Below are 17,988 nucleotides of genomic sequence, written 5' to 3'. Positions count from 1 at the left end.
CACATACAAAATACCATTGTAAATATAATAAAATTGCCATGCAATGTACCAAAAAATTGCCACAGTATGTACAAATGACATTGCCATGGTTAAGATTGAAAAAGAAGCTACAAAAACATAATTTTGTCATGTTTCATATCAAAATTTAAGAAAAAAAATATGCTCCCTAAAACTATTGCTCCCCGAGGGCAGCAACTGAAAGAGAACGGAGACTTGGTGTTGATATGTGGAGATTGTGTGAACCAAGTCATGTGACCGTGCCCCAGAGATCAAAATCGCCTGTGCCCAGCCCTGCCACTCGAAACTCTAGAAAATGGTAAGTGTCTCAACTTTGTAGTAGCTCTAGTACAGATTCGTACTAAGCTCAAGACACTTATTTTGAAACGGAGGGAGCATATCCTTAAACACGGTAAAAGGAAATCCAGAAAACTGTAACACAACTTTTTTTGCCTTTGCAAAATGTACCTCAGACGACAGAATTTCCTAACACAAAATGGAGTAAAAGATTTTGTAAACAGGCATGCGACGGCGCCTGTCATTTAATGTGGGTCCTGTCCCACATGCACATGTACAGTGGAACTCTCAAAGGCCGGCACACCAGCCGAGTCTATAAATTGATGGAGCTGCCAGTACCAAACGGAGGGGGTCAGGACTTCTCAAGCTTGCAGAAGAGATAAGCTAGGTAGCAAGCTGCTCCAAGGCCCCAGGACGCCATGGCCACAAACCCCGGTCTCTTCAGCGAGTGGCCATGGAAGAGGCTTGGCAGCTTCAAGGTACGTACGTACCAGATCTAAGTTTGCGCCACCATCGCGTGCACTCTAGCTAGCTAATAGTTTAAAAGTAATAATCTATCGTGTCCAAATTAACTGACCAATCGGGCCGGCATGCATGCGGATGCGGATGAAGTACGTGGTGCTGGCGCCATGGGTGGCGCACGGCATCCAGCAGGTGGCGAGCAAGGGGTGGCGCGAGGCGGACCTGGGGTACCTGGTGATCCTCCCGTCGATGATGCTCCGGGCGCTCCACAACCAGGCCTGGATCACGGTGTCCCGCCTCCAGAACGCGCGCGGCAAGCGGCAGATCGTCGACCGCGGCATCGAGTTCGAGCAGATCGACCGCGAGCGCAACTGGTACGTGCCCACCCTTTGCCCTCTCGCTGGCTAGGCTAGGTAGCCGACGTGAATGAAAAGAACGGTGCGTGCAGGGACGACCAGATCATCCTGAGCGCCATCCTCTTCTTCCTGGGCGCGCTGCACCTGCCGGGCGGGCAGGACCTGCCGCTGTGGAGGACGGACGGCGCGGTGCTGATCGCGCTGCTGCACGCCGGCCCCGTGGAGTTCATCTACTACTGGTTCCACCGCGCGCTGCACCACCACTTCCTCTACACGCGCTACCACTCGCACCACCACGCCTCCATCGTCACCGAGCCCATCACCTGTAAGTATGCAACTCATCACGACGTTTTCACGTGGTTTTTCTTCCGTGCATGTCTACTGTATGCTCCTTTTTTACTGGAGGAATGCAACATATGTTGAGAGGTTGCCTTTCGAGGGCGCCAATCAGTGTATCTGTTCGAAAGGACATGGGCATGGCCTGTTTCTTTCCAACAAAATCGGCAAGGGCATCAGATCTGGACCGGCATAGGTCAGTCCGACGTCCCAGCGGGTCACTCACCCACCGGCTATCCGACTGGTCTATCACATGCATCGTTTTTCTGTGTGTGTAGAAACCATGTGCGTGGGGCTGTAAACCAAGGAGAGCGACTTGGCTCAGCTCAAATTGAGCCAAGCTCAAGATCTCGTGCTCTGCTTGTAACGATTTCGAGCTAGTTTCGAGCTAAATAATACGATAAAAATTATATAATTTATGACAATTACGAAAGTTGCTTTTGGAGCTCGGCCCCCATGGAGGCCTTTTTTCGAAAATTCAAAATTCAACAAAATTCATATTTTTACGTTTCAAAAAAAAATCTGACAAAAATACAGACATACATGGAGGGAAAACACACATGTGTGTAAATTTTCAGGACGAAATACTTTGAAATGAGGGTTGTGCAAAAGAGACAAATCTATGGCTTTTCAACCCATGATACTATTCATCCGAAAAGGCCATGAATTTGTACTTTTTACACACATCGCATCTCAAGATATTTCATTCCGAAATTGTACATACATACACATCACATCCTTGTGTGCTTGTACAATTTTTTTTCTTCAGATTTTGATGAAACCAAAAGGTATGAATTTTGATTTATTTTCAAAAAAATCGGCCTCCAAATGTCGTTCTCATGACGATTATTCCAACTAGCTAGATAGGGCACAACACTACTTATGCACAAGATATGCATAAGTAGTTCTTAAAATCGATCTTGAAAAGTAGTTCTTAATAAAATCTCCTAAAAAGTAGTACTAGTCCTTTAAAAAAATCCATATACTGGAAATGCAAATTTAAAGATAACACCCAATAGCCTTTTAGAGACTAAAGAAATACAAATTCTAAATGAGTACTAGTGTTTCACACTCAAATTTTGTTGATTTCTTATGGTGCCAAATACATTTGATTTTGATCTTAGAAATTTACAGCTCTGCAAAAAAAAAAAACATGTCCTCAGGATACCGTATTTGTAACTTGTTTTGTTATAAACTTATAATACAACACAATATTTTAAAAATCACCTCATGTACACTGTGAGGAAAACAAAAGCAAAAACAAAATCATCAGCCAGGCCGGGTCAATGAAGTCCCGGCCAACCGTAGAGAAGAAGAAGCCGATCAAGTTGTACCTTATACACGTGATATCGTACCTGAGCTCATGGGTTACAACCTAGATAAACTGGCAGGGACACATGTTCTGAGCCGGCTAATTAGGAACAGAGAGAGAGAGAGACAGTAGGTACGAAACGACACCATATTCCGGGACCATTGGGAGGTTCAGTGAGCGCATCCGTTGCCGCGTATGCATGCTTCATTTATGACCAAACAGAATCAAAGTACTGCCGCTTCACTGTCACGTAGTACCTGCCACGCACCACTCACAACTTTCGCATTGACCCCCGCCTATAGGAGATAGCGTCGGGACTGTGCTGCTACGTACCTACGTGTCCATAATTGCATGAATGCTTCTTCTTGCAAGGAACTTTCTGCTAAATCATTGTTCAAAAGTATGTGTAAAATGCATACAGAAAGAGTTCTGAAGAAGAAGCACGAAAGACAAAGCATATACGTACTAGTAAGACAGATCGCCTGTCTAAATTTTTTGCTGGCTGCTGTGTTTGTTTTTTCACAAGCAGTAAAAAATGCCATGGGTTTTATCTTTTGATTTGGAGACCACAAATGACTTTCTGAAAGTTTCTAACATGAGTACGCTCCAAGCAAACATAAACGTATGATATGACTGCACATGGAAACGAATTCAATAAATCAATCAGACAAAGTACAGTAATAAGTGCATACTGTTTGCCGGCCCTTTTCTTTTTCCTGCAACAAGATGGCAAGCCATCACTTTCTTGACCGCATTGTCGCGTCCTCCACAGTAAGTAGAAAGACATCCAACAGCTAATTAAGACAAGCTGCAAGCTTGTCGGTTGCCCTGCCAAACATCTTGCAAAAACAGTTTTATCTGTTTCAATTTCTTTCTTTTCATTTTGCATGCCACTGATCTTGTCATGTTGGTGCAGCCGTGATTCATCCATTTGCCGAGCTGGTGGCCTACGAACTGCTCTTCTCGATCCCGATGATCGCCTGCGCTCTGACAGGAACTGCGTCCATCATGACGTTTGAGCTCTACATGCTCTACATCGACTTCATGAACAACATGGGCCACTGCAACTTCGAGCTGGTGCCCACCTGGCTCTTCACATGGTTCCCTCCTCTCAAGTATCTCATGTACACACCATCGTAAGTACTCTACTTCTGTCAAATAATCAAGCTGCTTCTCTGCAATGATTGCATCTTAGTATTATCTGCGTGTGATCTGAACTTCTTGAATGTCTTAGGTTCCATTCTCTCCACCACACCCAGTTCCGGACAAACTACTCTCTTTTCATGCCGTTCTACGACTACATATACAGCACAATGGACAAGTCGTCAGACACGCTGCATGAGAAATCAATCGAGGACAAGGAGGAGGCCGTAGATGTGGTTCACCTCACCCATCTCACCAGCCTGCAGTCCATCTACCACATCAGGCCCGGGTTCGCCGAGTTCGCCTCCAGGCCGTACGCCTCAAAGTGGTACATGCGGATCATGTGGCCTCTCTCGTGGCTCTCCATGGTCCTCACGTGGGCGTATGGATCTTGGTTCACCGTTGAGAGGAATGTCATGAAGAAACTCAGAATCCAGTCTTGGGCCATACCAAGATACAGTTTCCATGTGAGAATTGTCTTGTTTTTACATGCGCTGGAGAGATGGCTTGTGTCAATTGTCGACAAATGACTAACCTTTTCGTTCTGCAGTATGGACTGAACTGGGAGAAGGAAGCAATTAATAACCTGATTGTGAAGGCAATATGCGAAGCTGACAAGAAGGGGGCTAAAGTTGTTAGTCTTGGCCTCCTGAATCAGGTAGTACATTGTTTTCTTCAGCTGTCCAAACTTCAAACTGTATTTCATCGTCTTAAATCAAGTGGAAAGAAATATTGTTCACTATTAATCAACTATGTAAGTTCTGAAGAAAAATCCCCGCAAAAAAAAACATCGAGTAACATGAAGTATTCATCATCAGTTCACATGCTCATGATCTAGGAGTACTGATGTTGATCAAACTAGATGCATGTAGGGAAAATTTAGAGATACCACCGCTTACAAATATATGATCATATCTTTAAACCAACAGGCACAGAGCCTCAACGGAAGTGGAGAACTTTATCTACAGAAGTACCCAAAGTTGAAGTTAAAACTGGTGGATGGAAGCAGTCTAGCTGCTGTAGTGGTTGCCAATAGCATCCCCCAAGGCATGGATCAAGTTGTTCTTTCAGGAAACATTTCCAAGGTGGCCTGTGCTGTGGCTGCAGCTCTGTGCAAGAAAAATATCAAGGTCAGACCAAAATATTCAGATCTTCTTCATCTTCCCTCGTTTTAATCACACGGCGAGGCAACGCCTTTACACTAACAACCAACTCTCTTGTGCAGGTGATAATAACAAACAAGCAAGACTATCATTTCCTTCAGCCGAAAATACCAGAAGATGCAGCTGACAACCTTTTACTGTCGAATACCGGCATTGCCAAGGTAAGAACAAGTTATGCATGTGCGAGTAGGTGGGCATCATACAACTATATAATTATGTATCACGTCACGAATGATCAGCTAATGGAATGGCTGGTCGAATTTCGCAGGTGTGGATAATCGGAGACGGTGCAGATGCCAGCGAACAGCTCAGGGCGCCGAAAGGAACACGGTTCATCCCGTACTCACAGTTCCCACCAAGAATGGCACGCAAGGACGGCTGCACATACTCGACGACTCCAGCGATGAGCGTGCCTAAAACACTGCAGAATGTTCATTCGTGCGAGGTAATGACACGCTCCCTGAACCGCGACTCTGCAAGAACCTACACCATATGATCGTGTTGAGCTGACCAGTTTAAAAACACTTCAGAACTGGCTGCCAAGGAGGGTGATGAGCGCGTGGCGCGTCGCGGGGATCGTCCATGCGTTGGAGGGATGGGACGAGCATGAGTGCGGGGACACGGTGCTCGACATGGACAAAGTTTGGTCTGCTGCACTGCTGCATGGGTTTCGCCCCGTCGCCGAAGCTTGATCGTCTGGTTGCAGGTCGAGTGAATAAGCGTTAGGCAGATGAGGATGCCGTATGCTCGCTGGAGCCGTGCCGAGGAAGAAGAAGCAGACGGTTAGCAGATGAGTAGCCTATAATTAATCAAGTACTGCTAGTTTGATCTACTACCAAGGTTACTTGGTTAGCTATTACTACTGCATTGTTCATCTCCTATGATAATGAGTTAATGAGACTTGGTTCGACCTATTTCTAGCGCTATCTGCCCTTGCGTCAACAACAATGCAATTCAACCAAGAAACAATTGTGGGTGAGTGGTTCGGCAGTGTTTCGATTGACTCAGAACTGATGTGATGTGCCGACGGTAGTACTATGCAAAAATTAAAAAAGCTTGACCAATTTATGATGCTCTCCGACAGAGAAGACTAACTCGCTGTCAAGCTCTTTAGAAACCTATAAAACGTTGGTGGTACTATAGCAGTATATATTTTTTGAAACGGAGGCAAAAGTATTGCCTCATCCATTAATTAAGAAGAAGAGAGCTGCCGAGTTAATTTACGAAAAACTGGGTAAAAACTGTTACAAGCTTGCTCAAGACAATTGAACAAGCACATACATACAAGTACGCCAACTACTTCCGAATCATGGAGTCACACGACCACATAGGCACGCCGACAAACACACCCAACACAATTTTAGGGCCAGTTCTTTTGGGCAATTCTCCCAGAATTGACCCCCTCCCCAGCTTCTCCCAGAATTGCCACTTAATATTTTTTTACAATTCCTAGCTAGTTAAGGTCTAATTAGTTAGGAATTGTAAAAAAAAATTAAGTGGCAATTCTGGGAGAAGCTGGGGAGGGGGTCAATTCTGAAAGAATTGCTCAAAAGAACTGGCCCTTAATGTCACTTCCCAACACATGGGTCTCAACATCACAAAGAAAACCCCATTGAGTTGTTGCAACTTGAAAGAAACACATCGATAAAATCAATGTACACCACCAAGCCCTCGCTTGCAGACTAGAAATCTGATTCATCATGGAACAACTTGTGAATTCCCTTTTGCACCATCCTTCTTACTTTTGGTCCTGCTAGATTTCTCCTTGAGGATGCCAGGTTGAGGATTAATACCACCTTTCTTACATTTGTCCCTCAATGCTTTCTCCTTGAAGAGACATCCAATCGTCTTTCCAGATTTATCAGCATCCAATTCTGCGAGAAAATCACAAAGCTTGGCGGCAAAGAGGGCCCCAGGATTAGGTACCACCACACCGGCCACAACAATATCCTCACCCACAGGAACCATGAGTCCACTGGGCTTCGGCGAGTGCATGACACTAGAATCACGATAACTCTTCTCTTCATATAAAGATGCTTGGCAAGGATCCGGAGTGGTTGGAGCGGGAGCCAAAGCCATAACCGAGGGCACAAGCGAACCACCTTGAAGATGCTCCCCTAGTAGCGGCGAAACAGGTTCCTCACACATTTGTTGAAGCTCGGGCATAATCTGCATCACCGGAGCCATTACCACGGTTGTGGCGTCACCCATGGAGGTAGCGGGCGCCAAGGGCTGGGCAGGCAACGACGGTGGACTGGTCCTAGCATGAGGGGAGAAGCAGCCGTAGAGCTCCGCAACCCTCTCGTCAGCAAAGTCAACGTCAGTATCGTCATAGCAGGGTTTTTTTCCTTCACATCCAAAGAAACATAGATCTTATCCAGACTAATCTCTGCACGCTCCAGAAAGCTCTCAAACCGAATCAGACAACCATCCATACATTCAGCGACATCACGCAGAGGCTGGACCGCCTACTTCAGTTGAAATGAAGCCAAAGGTATTCGACCTACCCGCGACCGAAGAGGTCAGGATAAGGCCGACGCAGCCGTCTTCTTCCTCTCGCTGTTGCTTCCTCTCTCTCTCTCTCTCTCTCTCTAGTTCGTCTCTATTCTCTCCCCACCACGCGCCGATCTCCTCCGTTTTGCATCCATTTTCAAATCCAAGCCACAGAAACAGTAGATCGTCACAATTCCCGGTGGCCTACGGTCATTTTTTCCCAATGGGATAGGTTTTTGTGCGTACATCTGAGGAGGAGCCATGGTGGGCTAGAGGAGGTGCGGCTTGGGAGGTGGTGAGGAGGACGTGCGGCCGGGGAGGAGGAGGTGGTGGGGAGGAGGTACGACTGGGGTGGTTTTCGGAGTTGAACCTCCGGTCGTCATGGGGCAGCGGTGGTGTTGTCCAGTGGTGCGAGTACTCCGCGAGGTGGCCGGTGCCGCTGAGTTGAAGAGAGGAGCAAGAAGCCAGAGATACACGCGGCGGAGGTATAACCATGTTGTCGCAAGTTTTCGGTGAGTTGTACAGTTTAGGTAGTGTAGATAAGTCATATTGCGTTCTTCTAGTGTTAATTTGTCTATGGTGGCATTTTAGCGGATGGTTAGTGTAGCGGCTAATAATTTTGTCCATTGAGATTAATGAGAACATGGCAATGTCTCATAGGTGAAAAATGTCTGAATCAGTAAATTTGACTGTTTATTACTGATACGTCTCCAACGTATCTATAATTTTTTATTGTTCCATGCTATTATATTACCTGTTTTGGATGTTTATGAACTTTACTTTACACTTTTAGATCATTTTTGGGACTAACCTACTAACCGGAGGCCGTATTGCTGTTTTTTTGCCTATTTTAGTGTTTCAAAGAAAATGAATATCAAACGGAGTCCAGACGGAATGAAACCTTCGGGAGCGTGATTTTTGGAACGAACGTGATCCAGAGGACTTGCAGTGGAAGTCAAACAACAGCCGAGGCGTCCACAAGGGTGGAGGGCGCCCCCCTACTAGGCGCGCCCCTATCTCGTGGGCCCCTCGGGCGTCCACCGACCTACTTCTTCCTCCTATATATACCCACGTACCCCGAGAACATCAGGGGAGCCAACGAAAACCTAATTCCACCGCTGCAACCTTCTGTATCCGCGAGATCCCATCTTGAAGCCTTCGCGGTGCTCCGCCGGAGAGGGAATCGACCACGGAGGGCCTCTACATCACCTCCAAGGCCTCTCCGATGAGTTGTGAGTAGTTTACCATGGACCTTCGGGTCCATAGTTATTAGCTAGATGGCTTCTTCTCTCTCTTTAAATCTCAATACCATGTTCTCCTTGATCTTCTTGGAGATCTATTTAATGTAACTCTTTTTGCAGTGTGTTTGTCGAGATCCGATGAATTGTGGGTTTATGATCAAGTTTATCTATGAGAAATATTTGAATCTCCTCTGAATTCTTTTATGTGTGATTAAGTTATCTTTGCAAGTCTCTTTGAATTATCAGTTTGGTTTGGCCTACTAGATTGATCTTTCTTGCAATGGGAGAAGTGTTTAGCTGTGGGTTCAATCTTGCGGTGTCCTTTCCCAGTGACAGGAGGGGCAGCAAGGCACGTATTGTATTGTTGCCATCAAGGATAAAAAGATGGGGTTTATATCATATTGCATGAGTTTATCCCTCTACATCATGTCATCTTTCTTAATGCGTTACTCTGTTCTTTATGAACTTAATACTCTAGATGCATGCTGGATAGCGGTCGTTGTGTGGAGTAATAGTAGTAGATGAAGGCAGGAGTCGGTCTACTTGTCACGGACGTGATGCCTATATATATGATCATGCCTCGATAATCTCATAATTATTCACTTTTCTATCAATTGCTCGACAGTAATTTGTTCACCCACCGTAATACTTATGCTATCTTGAGAGAAGCCACTAGTGAAACCTATGGCCCCCGGGTCTATCTTTTATCATATAAGCTTTCAATCTACTTTTATTTGCATCTTTACTTTTCCAATCTATATTATAAAATACCAAAATATATTTATCTTATCATATTATCTATATCAGATCTCACTTTCGCAAGTGGCCGTGAAGGGATTGACAACCCCTTTATTGCGTTGGTTGCGAGTTCTTGTTTATTTGTGTAGGTGCGTGGGACTTTTGAGGAGCCTCCTACTGGATTGATATCTTGGTTCTCAAAAACTGAGGGAAATACTTATGCTACTATTGCTGCATCACCCTTTCATCTTCAAGGAAAACCAAGGCAATCTCAAGACGTAGCAAGAAGGATTTCTGGCGCCATTGTCGGGGAGGTCTTCGCTCAAGTCAAGACATACCAAGTACCCATCACAAACTCATCTTCCTTGCATTTACATTATTTGCCATTTGCCTCTCGTTTTCCTCTCCCCCACTTCACCCTTGCCGTTTTATTCGCCCTCTCTTTCCCAATCTCCTCTCTCTTTCGCTTGCCTTTTTGTTTGCTTGTGTGTTGGATTACTTGTCGCGATGGCGCAAGATAATACCAAATTGTGTGATTTTTCCAATACCAATAATAATGATTTCCTTAGTACTCTGATTGCTCCTCTTAATGATGTTGAGTCTTGTGAAATCAATGCTGCTTTGCTGAATCTTGTTATGAAAGATCAATTCTTCGGCCTTCCTAGTGAAGATGCCGCTACCCATCTAAACAACTTTTTTGATTTGTGTGAGATGCAAAAGAAGAAAGATACGGATAATGATATTGTTAAATTGAAGTTATTTCCGTTTTCACTTAGAGATCGTGCTAAGTTTGGTTTTCGTCTTTGCCTAAGAATAGTATTGATTCATGGAATAAGTGCAAAGATGCTTTAATCTCTAAGTTCCTCCCGCTAAGATCATCTCTCGTAGGAACGATATTATGAATGTTAAACAACTTGATCATGAGCATGTTGCCCAATCTTGGGAAAGAATGAAATTGATGATTCGCAATTGCCCTAATCATGGTTTGAATTTATGGATGATCATACAAAAATTTTATGCCAGATTGAATTTTGCTTCTAGAAATCTTTTAGATTCGGCCGTGGGAGGCATGTTTATGGAAATGACCTTAGGAGAAGCTACCAAACTTCTTGATAATATTATGGCTAATTATTCTCAATGGCACACCGAAAGATTTACTAGTAAAAAAGTACATGCCATAGAAGAAATTAATGTTTTGAGTGAAAAGATGGATGAACTTATGAAATTATTTGCTACTAAGAGTGCTTCTATTGATCCCAATGATATGCCTTTGTCTACTCTGATTGAGAATAATAATGAATCTATGGATGTGAGTTTTGTTGGTAGGAATAATTTTGGTAACAATGCTTATAGAGGAAACTTTAATTCTAAATCGTTCCCTAGTAATTCCTCTAATAATTATGGAAATTCCTACAATAATTCTTATGGCAGTAAGATGCCCTCTGATTTTGAGAATAGTGTGAAAGAAAATATGATCTCTCAAAAGAATTTTAATGCCATGCTTGAAGAAAAATTACTTAAAGTTGATGATTTGCCTAGGAACGTTGATAGACTTTCGCTTGATGTTGATTCTTTGAAACTTAGATCTACTACTCCTAAGCATGATATCAATGATTCTCTCAAAGCTATGAGAATTTCCATTGATGAGTGCAAGGAAAGAACCGCTAGATTGCGTGCTAAGAAAGATTGCTTTATAAAGGTGTGTTCTTCTAGTTTCCATGAAAATAATGATGAAGATCTTAAAGTTATTTATGTTTACCCTATTAGATCTTTGTTTTGCAATATGAATCTTAATAATGATGGGACTGGAGATGAGTCAACTTTAGTTAAGAGGCGTCCCAATGATTCGGAGTTCTTAGATCTTGATACTAAATTTGGTAAAAGTGGGATTGGAGAAGTAAAGACTTTAAATAGCATTGAACCCACTATCTTGGATTTCAAGGAATTTAATTATGATAATTGTTCTTTAGAAGATTGCATTTCCTTGTTGCAATCCGTTGTGAATTCTCCTCATGCTTATAGTCAAAATAAAGCTTTTACCAAACATATTGTTGATGCCTTAATGCAATATTTTGATGAAAAACTTAATTTAGAAGTTTCTATACCTAGAAAACTTTATGATGAGTGGGAACCTACTATAAAGATTAAAATTAAAGATCATGAGTGTTATGATTTATGTGATTTGGGCGCTACTGTTTCCACGATTCCGAAAACTTTATGTGATATTCTAGGTTTCCATGATCTTGATGATTGCTCTTTAAATTTGCACATTGTGGATTCCACCATTAAAAAGTCAATGGGAAGGATCAACGATGTTCTCATTGTTGCAAATAGGAATTTGGTGCCCGTGGATTTTATCGTTCATGATATAGATTGCAATCTTTCTTGTCCTTTTATTCTTGGTAGACCTTTCCTTAGAACGATTGGTGCGATTATTGATATAAAGGAAGGGAATATTAGATTCCAATTTCCATTAAGGAAAGGCATGGAGCACTTTCCAAGAAAGAAAGTCAAATTATCTTATGAATCTATCATGCGAGCTACTTATGAATTGAGTGCCAAAGATGGCACTACTTAGATCTATCCTCGCTTTTATGCCTAGCTAGGGGCGTTAAACGATAGCGCTAGTTGGGAGGCAACCCAATTTTATTTGTGTTTTTTGTTTTTGCTTCTGTTTAGTAATAAATTTATCATCTACCTTTTTAGATGCATTTTTATGTTTTAATTAGTGTTTGTGCCAAGTAGAACCTATAGGATAACCTATGGTGATAGTTAATTTGATTCTGCTGAAAAACAGAAGCTTTGCGCGCATGAAAATAATTTTTGTAATTCACAGAAACGTGCTTTTGCGTTGATTATTTCTGATGTAGATCAATAGATAAATTGCCCAGGACTTCCTATTTTGATAGGATTTTTAGAGTTCCAAAAGTATTCGATAGTTACAGATTGCTACAGACTGTTCCGTTTTTAACAGATTCTGTTTTTCGTTTGTTTGCTTATTTTGATGCATCTATGGCTGATATTAAGTGGTATGAACCATAGAGAACTTGGAATACAGTAGGTTTAACACCAATATAAATAAAGAATGAGTTCATTACAGTACCTTATGTGGTGGTTTTTCTTTCTTTCACTAACGGAGCTTATGAGATTTCCTGTTGAGTTTTGTGTTGTGAAGTTTTCAAGTTTTGGGTAAAGATTTGATGGACTATGGAATAAGGAGTGGCAAGAGCCTAAGCTTGGGGATGCCCATGTCACCCCAAGATATTTCAAGAATATCCAAAAGACTAAGCTTGGGGATGCCCCGGAAGGCATCCCCTCTTTTGTCTTCGTTTATCGGTAACTTTACTTGGAGCTATATTTTTATTCGCCACATGATATGTGTTTTGCTTGGAGCGTCTTGTATGATATTAGTCTTTGCTTTTTAATTTACCACAATCATCCTTGATGTACACACCTTTTGGGAGAAGCCCACTTGATTAGAATTTATTAGAATACTCCATGTGCTTCACTTATATCTTTTGAGCTTGATAGTTTTTGCTCTAGAGCTTCACTTATATCTTTTAGAGCACGGCGGTGGCTTAATTTTGTAGAAATTGTTAATCTCTCATACTTCACTTATATTATTTTGAGAGTCTCTTAGAACAGCATGGTATTTTCTATGGTTATAAAATTGGTCCTAGAATGATGAGCATCCAAGTTGGGTATAATAAAAACTATCATAGAAAGTGAATTGGATGCTATGATCAATTTGATGCTTGATAATTGTTTTGAGATATAGAAGTGGTGATATTAGAGTCATGCTAGTTGGGTGATTATGAATTTAAAGAATACTTGTGTTCAAGTTTGTGATTCCCGTAGCATGCACGTATGGTGAACCGCTTTGTGATTAAGTTGGAGCACAATTTTATTTATTGGTTGTCTTCTTTATGAGTGGCGGTCGGGGACGAGCGATGGTATTTTCCTACCAATCTATCCCCCTAGGAGCATGCGTGTAGTACTTTGTTTTCAATGACTTGTAGATTTTTGCAATAAGTACATGAGTTCTTTATGACTAATGATGAGTCCATGGATTATACGCACTCTCATCCTTCCATCATTGCTAGCCTCTCTTGTGCCACGCAACTTTCGCCGGTACCATACACCCACCAAATACCTTCCTCAAAACAGCCACCATACCTACCCATTATGGCATTTCCATAGCCATTCTGAGATATATTGCCATGCAACTTTCCACCGTTTCGTTTATATGACACGCTTCATCATTGTCATATTGCTCTTTGCATGATCATGTAGTTGACATCGTATTTGTGGCAAGGCCACCTTCATAATTTTCATACATGTCACTCTTGATTCATTGCATATCCCCGTACACCGCCGGAGGCATTCATATAGAGTCATATCTTGTTCTAAGTATTGAGTTGTAATCTTGAGTTGTAAGTAAATAAAAGTGCGATGATCTTCATTATTTAGAGCATTGTCCCAGTGAGGAAAGGATGATGGAGACTATGATCCCCCCACAAGTCAGGATGAGACTTCGGACTTTAAAAAAAAGAGAAAGGCCAAAAAAAGAGAGAATGGCCAAACAAAAAAAATGAGAGAAAAAGAGAGAAGGGACAATGCTACTATCCTTTTTACCACACTTGTGCTTCAAAGTAGCACCATGATCTTCATAATAGAGAGTCTCCTATGTTGTCACTTTCATATACTAGTGGGAAATTTTCATTATAGAACTTGGCTTGTATATTCCAATGATGGGCTTCCTCAAAATGCCCTAGGTCTTCGTGAGCAAGCGAGTTGGATGCACACCCACTAGTTTATTTTGTTGAGCTTTCATACATTTATAGCTCTAGTGCATCCGTTGCATGGCAATCCCTACTCACTCACATTAATATCTATCAATGGGCATCTCCGTAGCCCGTTGATACGCCTAGTTGATGTGAGACTATCTTCCTCCTTTTTTGTCTTCTCCACAACCATCATTCTATTCCACTTATAGTGCTATGTCCATGGCTCACACTCATGTATTGCATGCAAGTTGAAAAAGTTTGAGATTACTAAAGCATGAAACAATTGCTTGGCTTGTCATCGGGGTTTTGCATGATTAAATACTTTGTGTGATGAAGATAGAGCAACAGCCAGACTATATGATTTTATAGGGATAACTTTCTTTAGCCATGTTATTTTGAGAAGACATGATTGCTTGATTAGTATACTTGAAGTATTATTATTTCTTATGTCAATATGAACTTTTATTTTGAATCATTTGGATATGAACATTCATGCCACAATAAAGAAAATTACATTGAGAATTATGCTAGGTAGCATTCCACATCAAAAATTCTGTTTTTGTCATTTACCTACTCGAGGACGAGCAGGAATTTAGCTTGGGGATGCTTGATACGTCTCCAACGTATCTATAATTATTTATTGTTCCATGCTATTATATTACCCGTTTTGGATGTTTATGGGCTTTACTTTACACTTTTATATCATTTTTGGGACTAACCTACTAACCGGAGGCCCAGCCCGTATTGCTATTTTTTTTGCCTATTTCACTGTTTTGAAGAAAAGGAATATCAAATGGAATCCAAACGGAATGAAACCTTTGGGAGCGTGATTTTTGGAACGAACGTGATCCATAGGACTTGGAGTGGAAGTCAAGCAACAGCCGAGGCGTCCACAAGGGTGGAGGGCGCCCCCCTACTAGGTGCGCCCCCTATCTCGTGGGCCCCTCGGGCGTCCACCGACCTACTTCTTCCTCCTATATATACCCACGTACCCCGAGAACATCAGGGGAGCCAACGAAAACCTAATTCCACCGCCGCAACCTTCTGTATCCATGAGATCCCATCTTGGAGCCTTCGTCGGAGCTCCGTCGGAGTGGGAATCGACCATGGAGGGCCTCTACATCATCTCCAAGGCCTCTCCGATGAGTTGTGAGTAGTTTACCACGGACCTTCGGGTCCATAGTTATTAGCTAGATGGCTTCTTCTCTCTCTTTGAATCTCAATACCATGTTCTCCTTGATCTTCTTGGAGATCTATTCGATGTAACTCTTTTTGCGGTGTGTTTGTTGAGATCCGATGAATTGTGGGTTTATGATCAAGTTTATCTATGAGAAATATTTGAATCTCCTCTGAATTATTTTATGTGTGATTAAGTTATCTTTGCAAGTCTCTTTGAATTATCAGTTTGGTTTGGCCTACTAGATTGATCTTTCTTGCAATGGGAGAAGTGCTTAGCTTTGGGTTCAATCTTGCGGTGTCCTTTTCCAGTGACAGCAGGGGCAGCAAGGAACGTATTGTATTGTTGCCATCGAGGATAAAAAGATGGGGTTTATACCATATTGCATGAGTTTATCCCTCTACATCATGTCATCTTTCTTAATGCGTTACTCTATTCTTTACGAACTTAATACTCTAGATGCATGCTGGATAGCGGTCGGTGTGTGGAGTAATAGTAGTAGATGCAGGCATGAGTCGGTCTACTTGTCACGGACGTGATGCCTATATACATGATCATGCCTAGATAATCTCATAATTATTCACTTTTCTATCAATTGCTCGACAGTAATTTGTTCACCCATTGTAATACTTATGCTATCTTGAGAGAAGCCACTTGTGAAACCTATGGCCCCCGGGTCTATCTTTTATCATATAAGCTTTCAATCTACTTTTATTTGCATCTTTACTTTTCCAATCTATATTATAAAATACCAAAAATATATTTATCTTATCATATTATCTCTATCAGATCTCACTTTCGCAAGTGGCCGTGAAGGGATTGACAACCCCTTTATTGCGTTGGTTGCGAGTTCTTGTTTGTTTGTGTAGGTGTGTGGGACTTTTGAGGAGCCTCCTACTGGATTGATACCTCAAAAATTGAGGGAAATACTTACGCTACTATTGCTGCATCACCTTTTCCTCTTCAAGGAAAACCAACACAAACTCAAGACGTAGCAATTACGATCCTGGTAATGTTTGATATAATGAGTTGGGGGTTGATCTTAGCGAGTTTAAAAATGGAGTCATTGACCCTTTGAGATCCGGACAGACTGGACATTAGACAGTTGAAGTACTGGTTGACTACTAGTTTTGACTGGATCCTAAAGTATGTTCCGTCAGTATTCATGCATTGTGGACCAAATCCTGTAAAAATGTCAAGTGGGAGTTGATGCCAATAGATAGGAGCCAGCATTGGTTGACCCTATTAAGTCGTTGCCGAGATCAAAGAATCCACCTATATGCCCTAGTGCAACCTGTGCCGAAGGAGGAGAATACCGTACAATTGCACGTGGGGTATGAACCAGGCGAGGGCAGTCAAGTGGCTAACGAGATTGATTTATCCGGGTCACAGCCTCTGGATGTGGATGCTAGCCAACCCGAGAAAGAGTCAGACTACGTGCCACACAATGTTTGTGGTCAGGATACTGGGCAGAGTAGTCAGTCAATAATATTAGCTGGTTCTGGTTTTGTTGATGGGGATGAGGAAGGGGAGGAAATGCAGATGGTGATGGAGGAAGAGGACGAGGATGGATTTGCGGAGGATCTGGACTCTGAAAATTCTGAGGATGAAGTGGAGGTACCGATTCCTTCTGCATGGGATCAAGACATATCGACGGGCCTTACGGTCAACAATGGTCATGAGACTCCATGGCAGTATAATATGAACCAAGTCCAGATAGGGGCTATGTTTGATGCAAAGAAAAATTGAAGTATGCGGTGATTGTAGGACCTTGAAGTATGTCTAGAGGGGGGGTGATTAGACTACTTGACCAATTAAAAACTTAACCTTTTCCCAATTTTAGATTTTGGCAGATTTTAGCTATCTTTGGACAAGTCAAGCAATCTTCACACAATTCAAGCAAGCATGCAAAGAGTATATGAGCAGCGGAAAGTAAAGCATGCAACTTGCAAGAATGTAAAGGGAAGGGTTTTGGAGGATTCAAACGCAATTGGAGACACGGATGTTTTTGTCGTGGTTCCGATAGGTGGTGCTATCGTACATCCATGTTGATGGAGACTTCAACCCACGAAGGGTAACAGTTGCGCGAGTCCACGGAGGGCTCCACCCACGAAGGGTCCACGAAGAAGCAACCTTGTCTATCCCACCATGGTCGTCGCCCACGAAGGACTTGCCTCACTAGCAGTAGATCTTCACAAAGTAGGCGATCTCCTTGCCCTTACAAACTCCTTGGTTTAACTCCACAATCTTGTTGGAGGCTCCCAAGTGACACCTAGCCAATCTAGGAGACACCACTCTCCAAGAAGTAACAAATGGTGCGTTGATGATGAACTCCTTGCTCTTGTGCTTCAAATGATAGTCTCCCCAACACTCAACTCTCTCTCATAGGATTTGGATCTGGTGGAAAGAAGATTTGAGTGGAAAACAACTTGGGGAAGGCTAGAGATCAAGATTCATATGGTAGGAATGGAATATCTTGGCCTCAA

The 17,988-nt window shown here is 42.5% G+C and overlaps 1 protein-coding gene across 1 annotated transcript; it reads left to right on the top strand.

Moving 5' to 3' along the window:
- Positions 1-639: 639 nt before the first annotated feature.
- LOC119321025 (very-long-chain aldehyde decarbonylase GL1-5-like) lies at positions 640-5,992 on the top strand. The gene is made up of 10 exons (XM_037594885.1): positions 640-773; positions 907-1,130; positions 1,205-1,437; positions 3,677-3,896; positions 3,995-4,370; positions 4,454-4,561; positions 4,833-5,033; positions 5,129-5,227; positions 5,335-5,511; positions 5,597-5,992. Exons 1-10 carry the CDS (start codon positions 714-716, stop codon positions 5,756-5,758), a joined length of 1,860 nt encoding a protein of 619 aa, XP_037450782.1. The 5' UTR covers positions 640-713; the 3' UTR covers positions 5,759-5,992.
- Positions 5,993-17,988: the final 11,996 nt, after the last annotated feature.

The sequence above is a fragment of the Triticum dicoccoides genome, chromosome 1B (genome assembly GCF_002162155.2).
Source record: "Triticum dicoccoides isolate Atlit2015 ecotype Zavitan chromosome 1B, WEW_v2.0, whole genome shotgun sequence".
Lineage (NCBI taxonomy): Eukaryota > Viridiplantae > Streptophyta > Magnoliopsida > Poales > Poaceae > Triticum > Triticum dicoccoides.
Note: the sequence above shows the minus strand (reverse complement) of the source record. Positions and strands in the feature narration are given on the sequence as shown.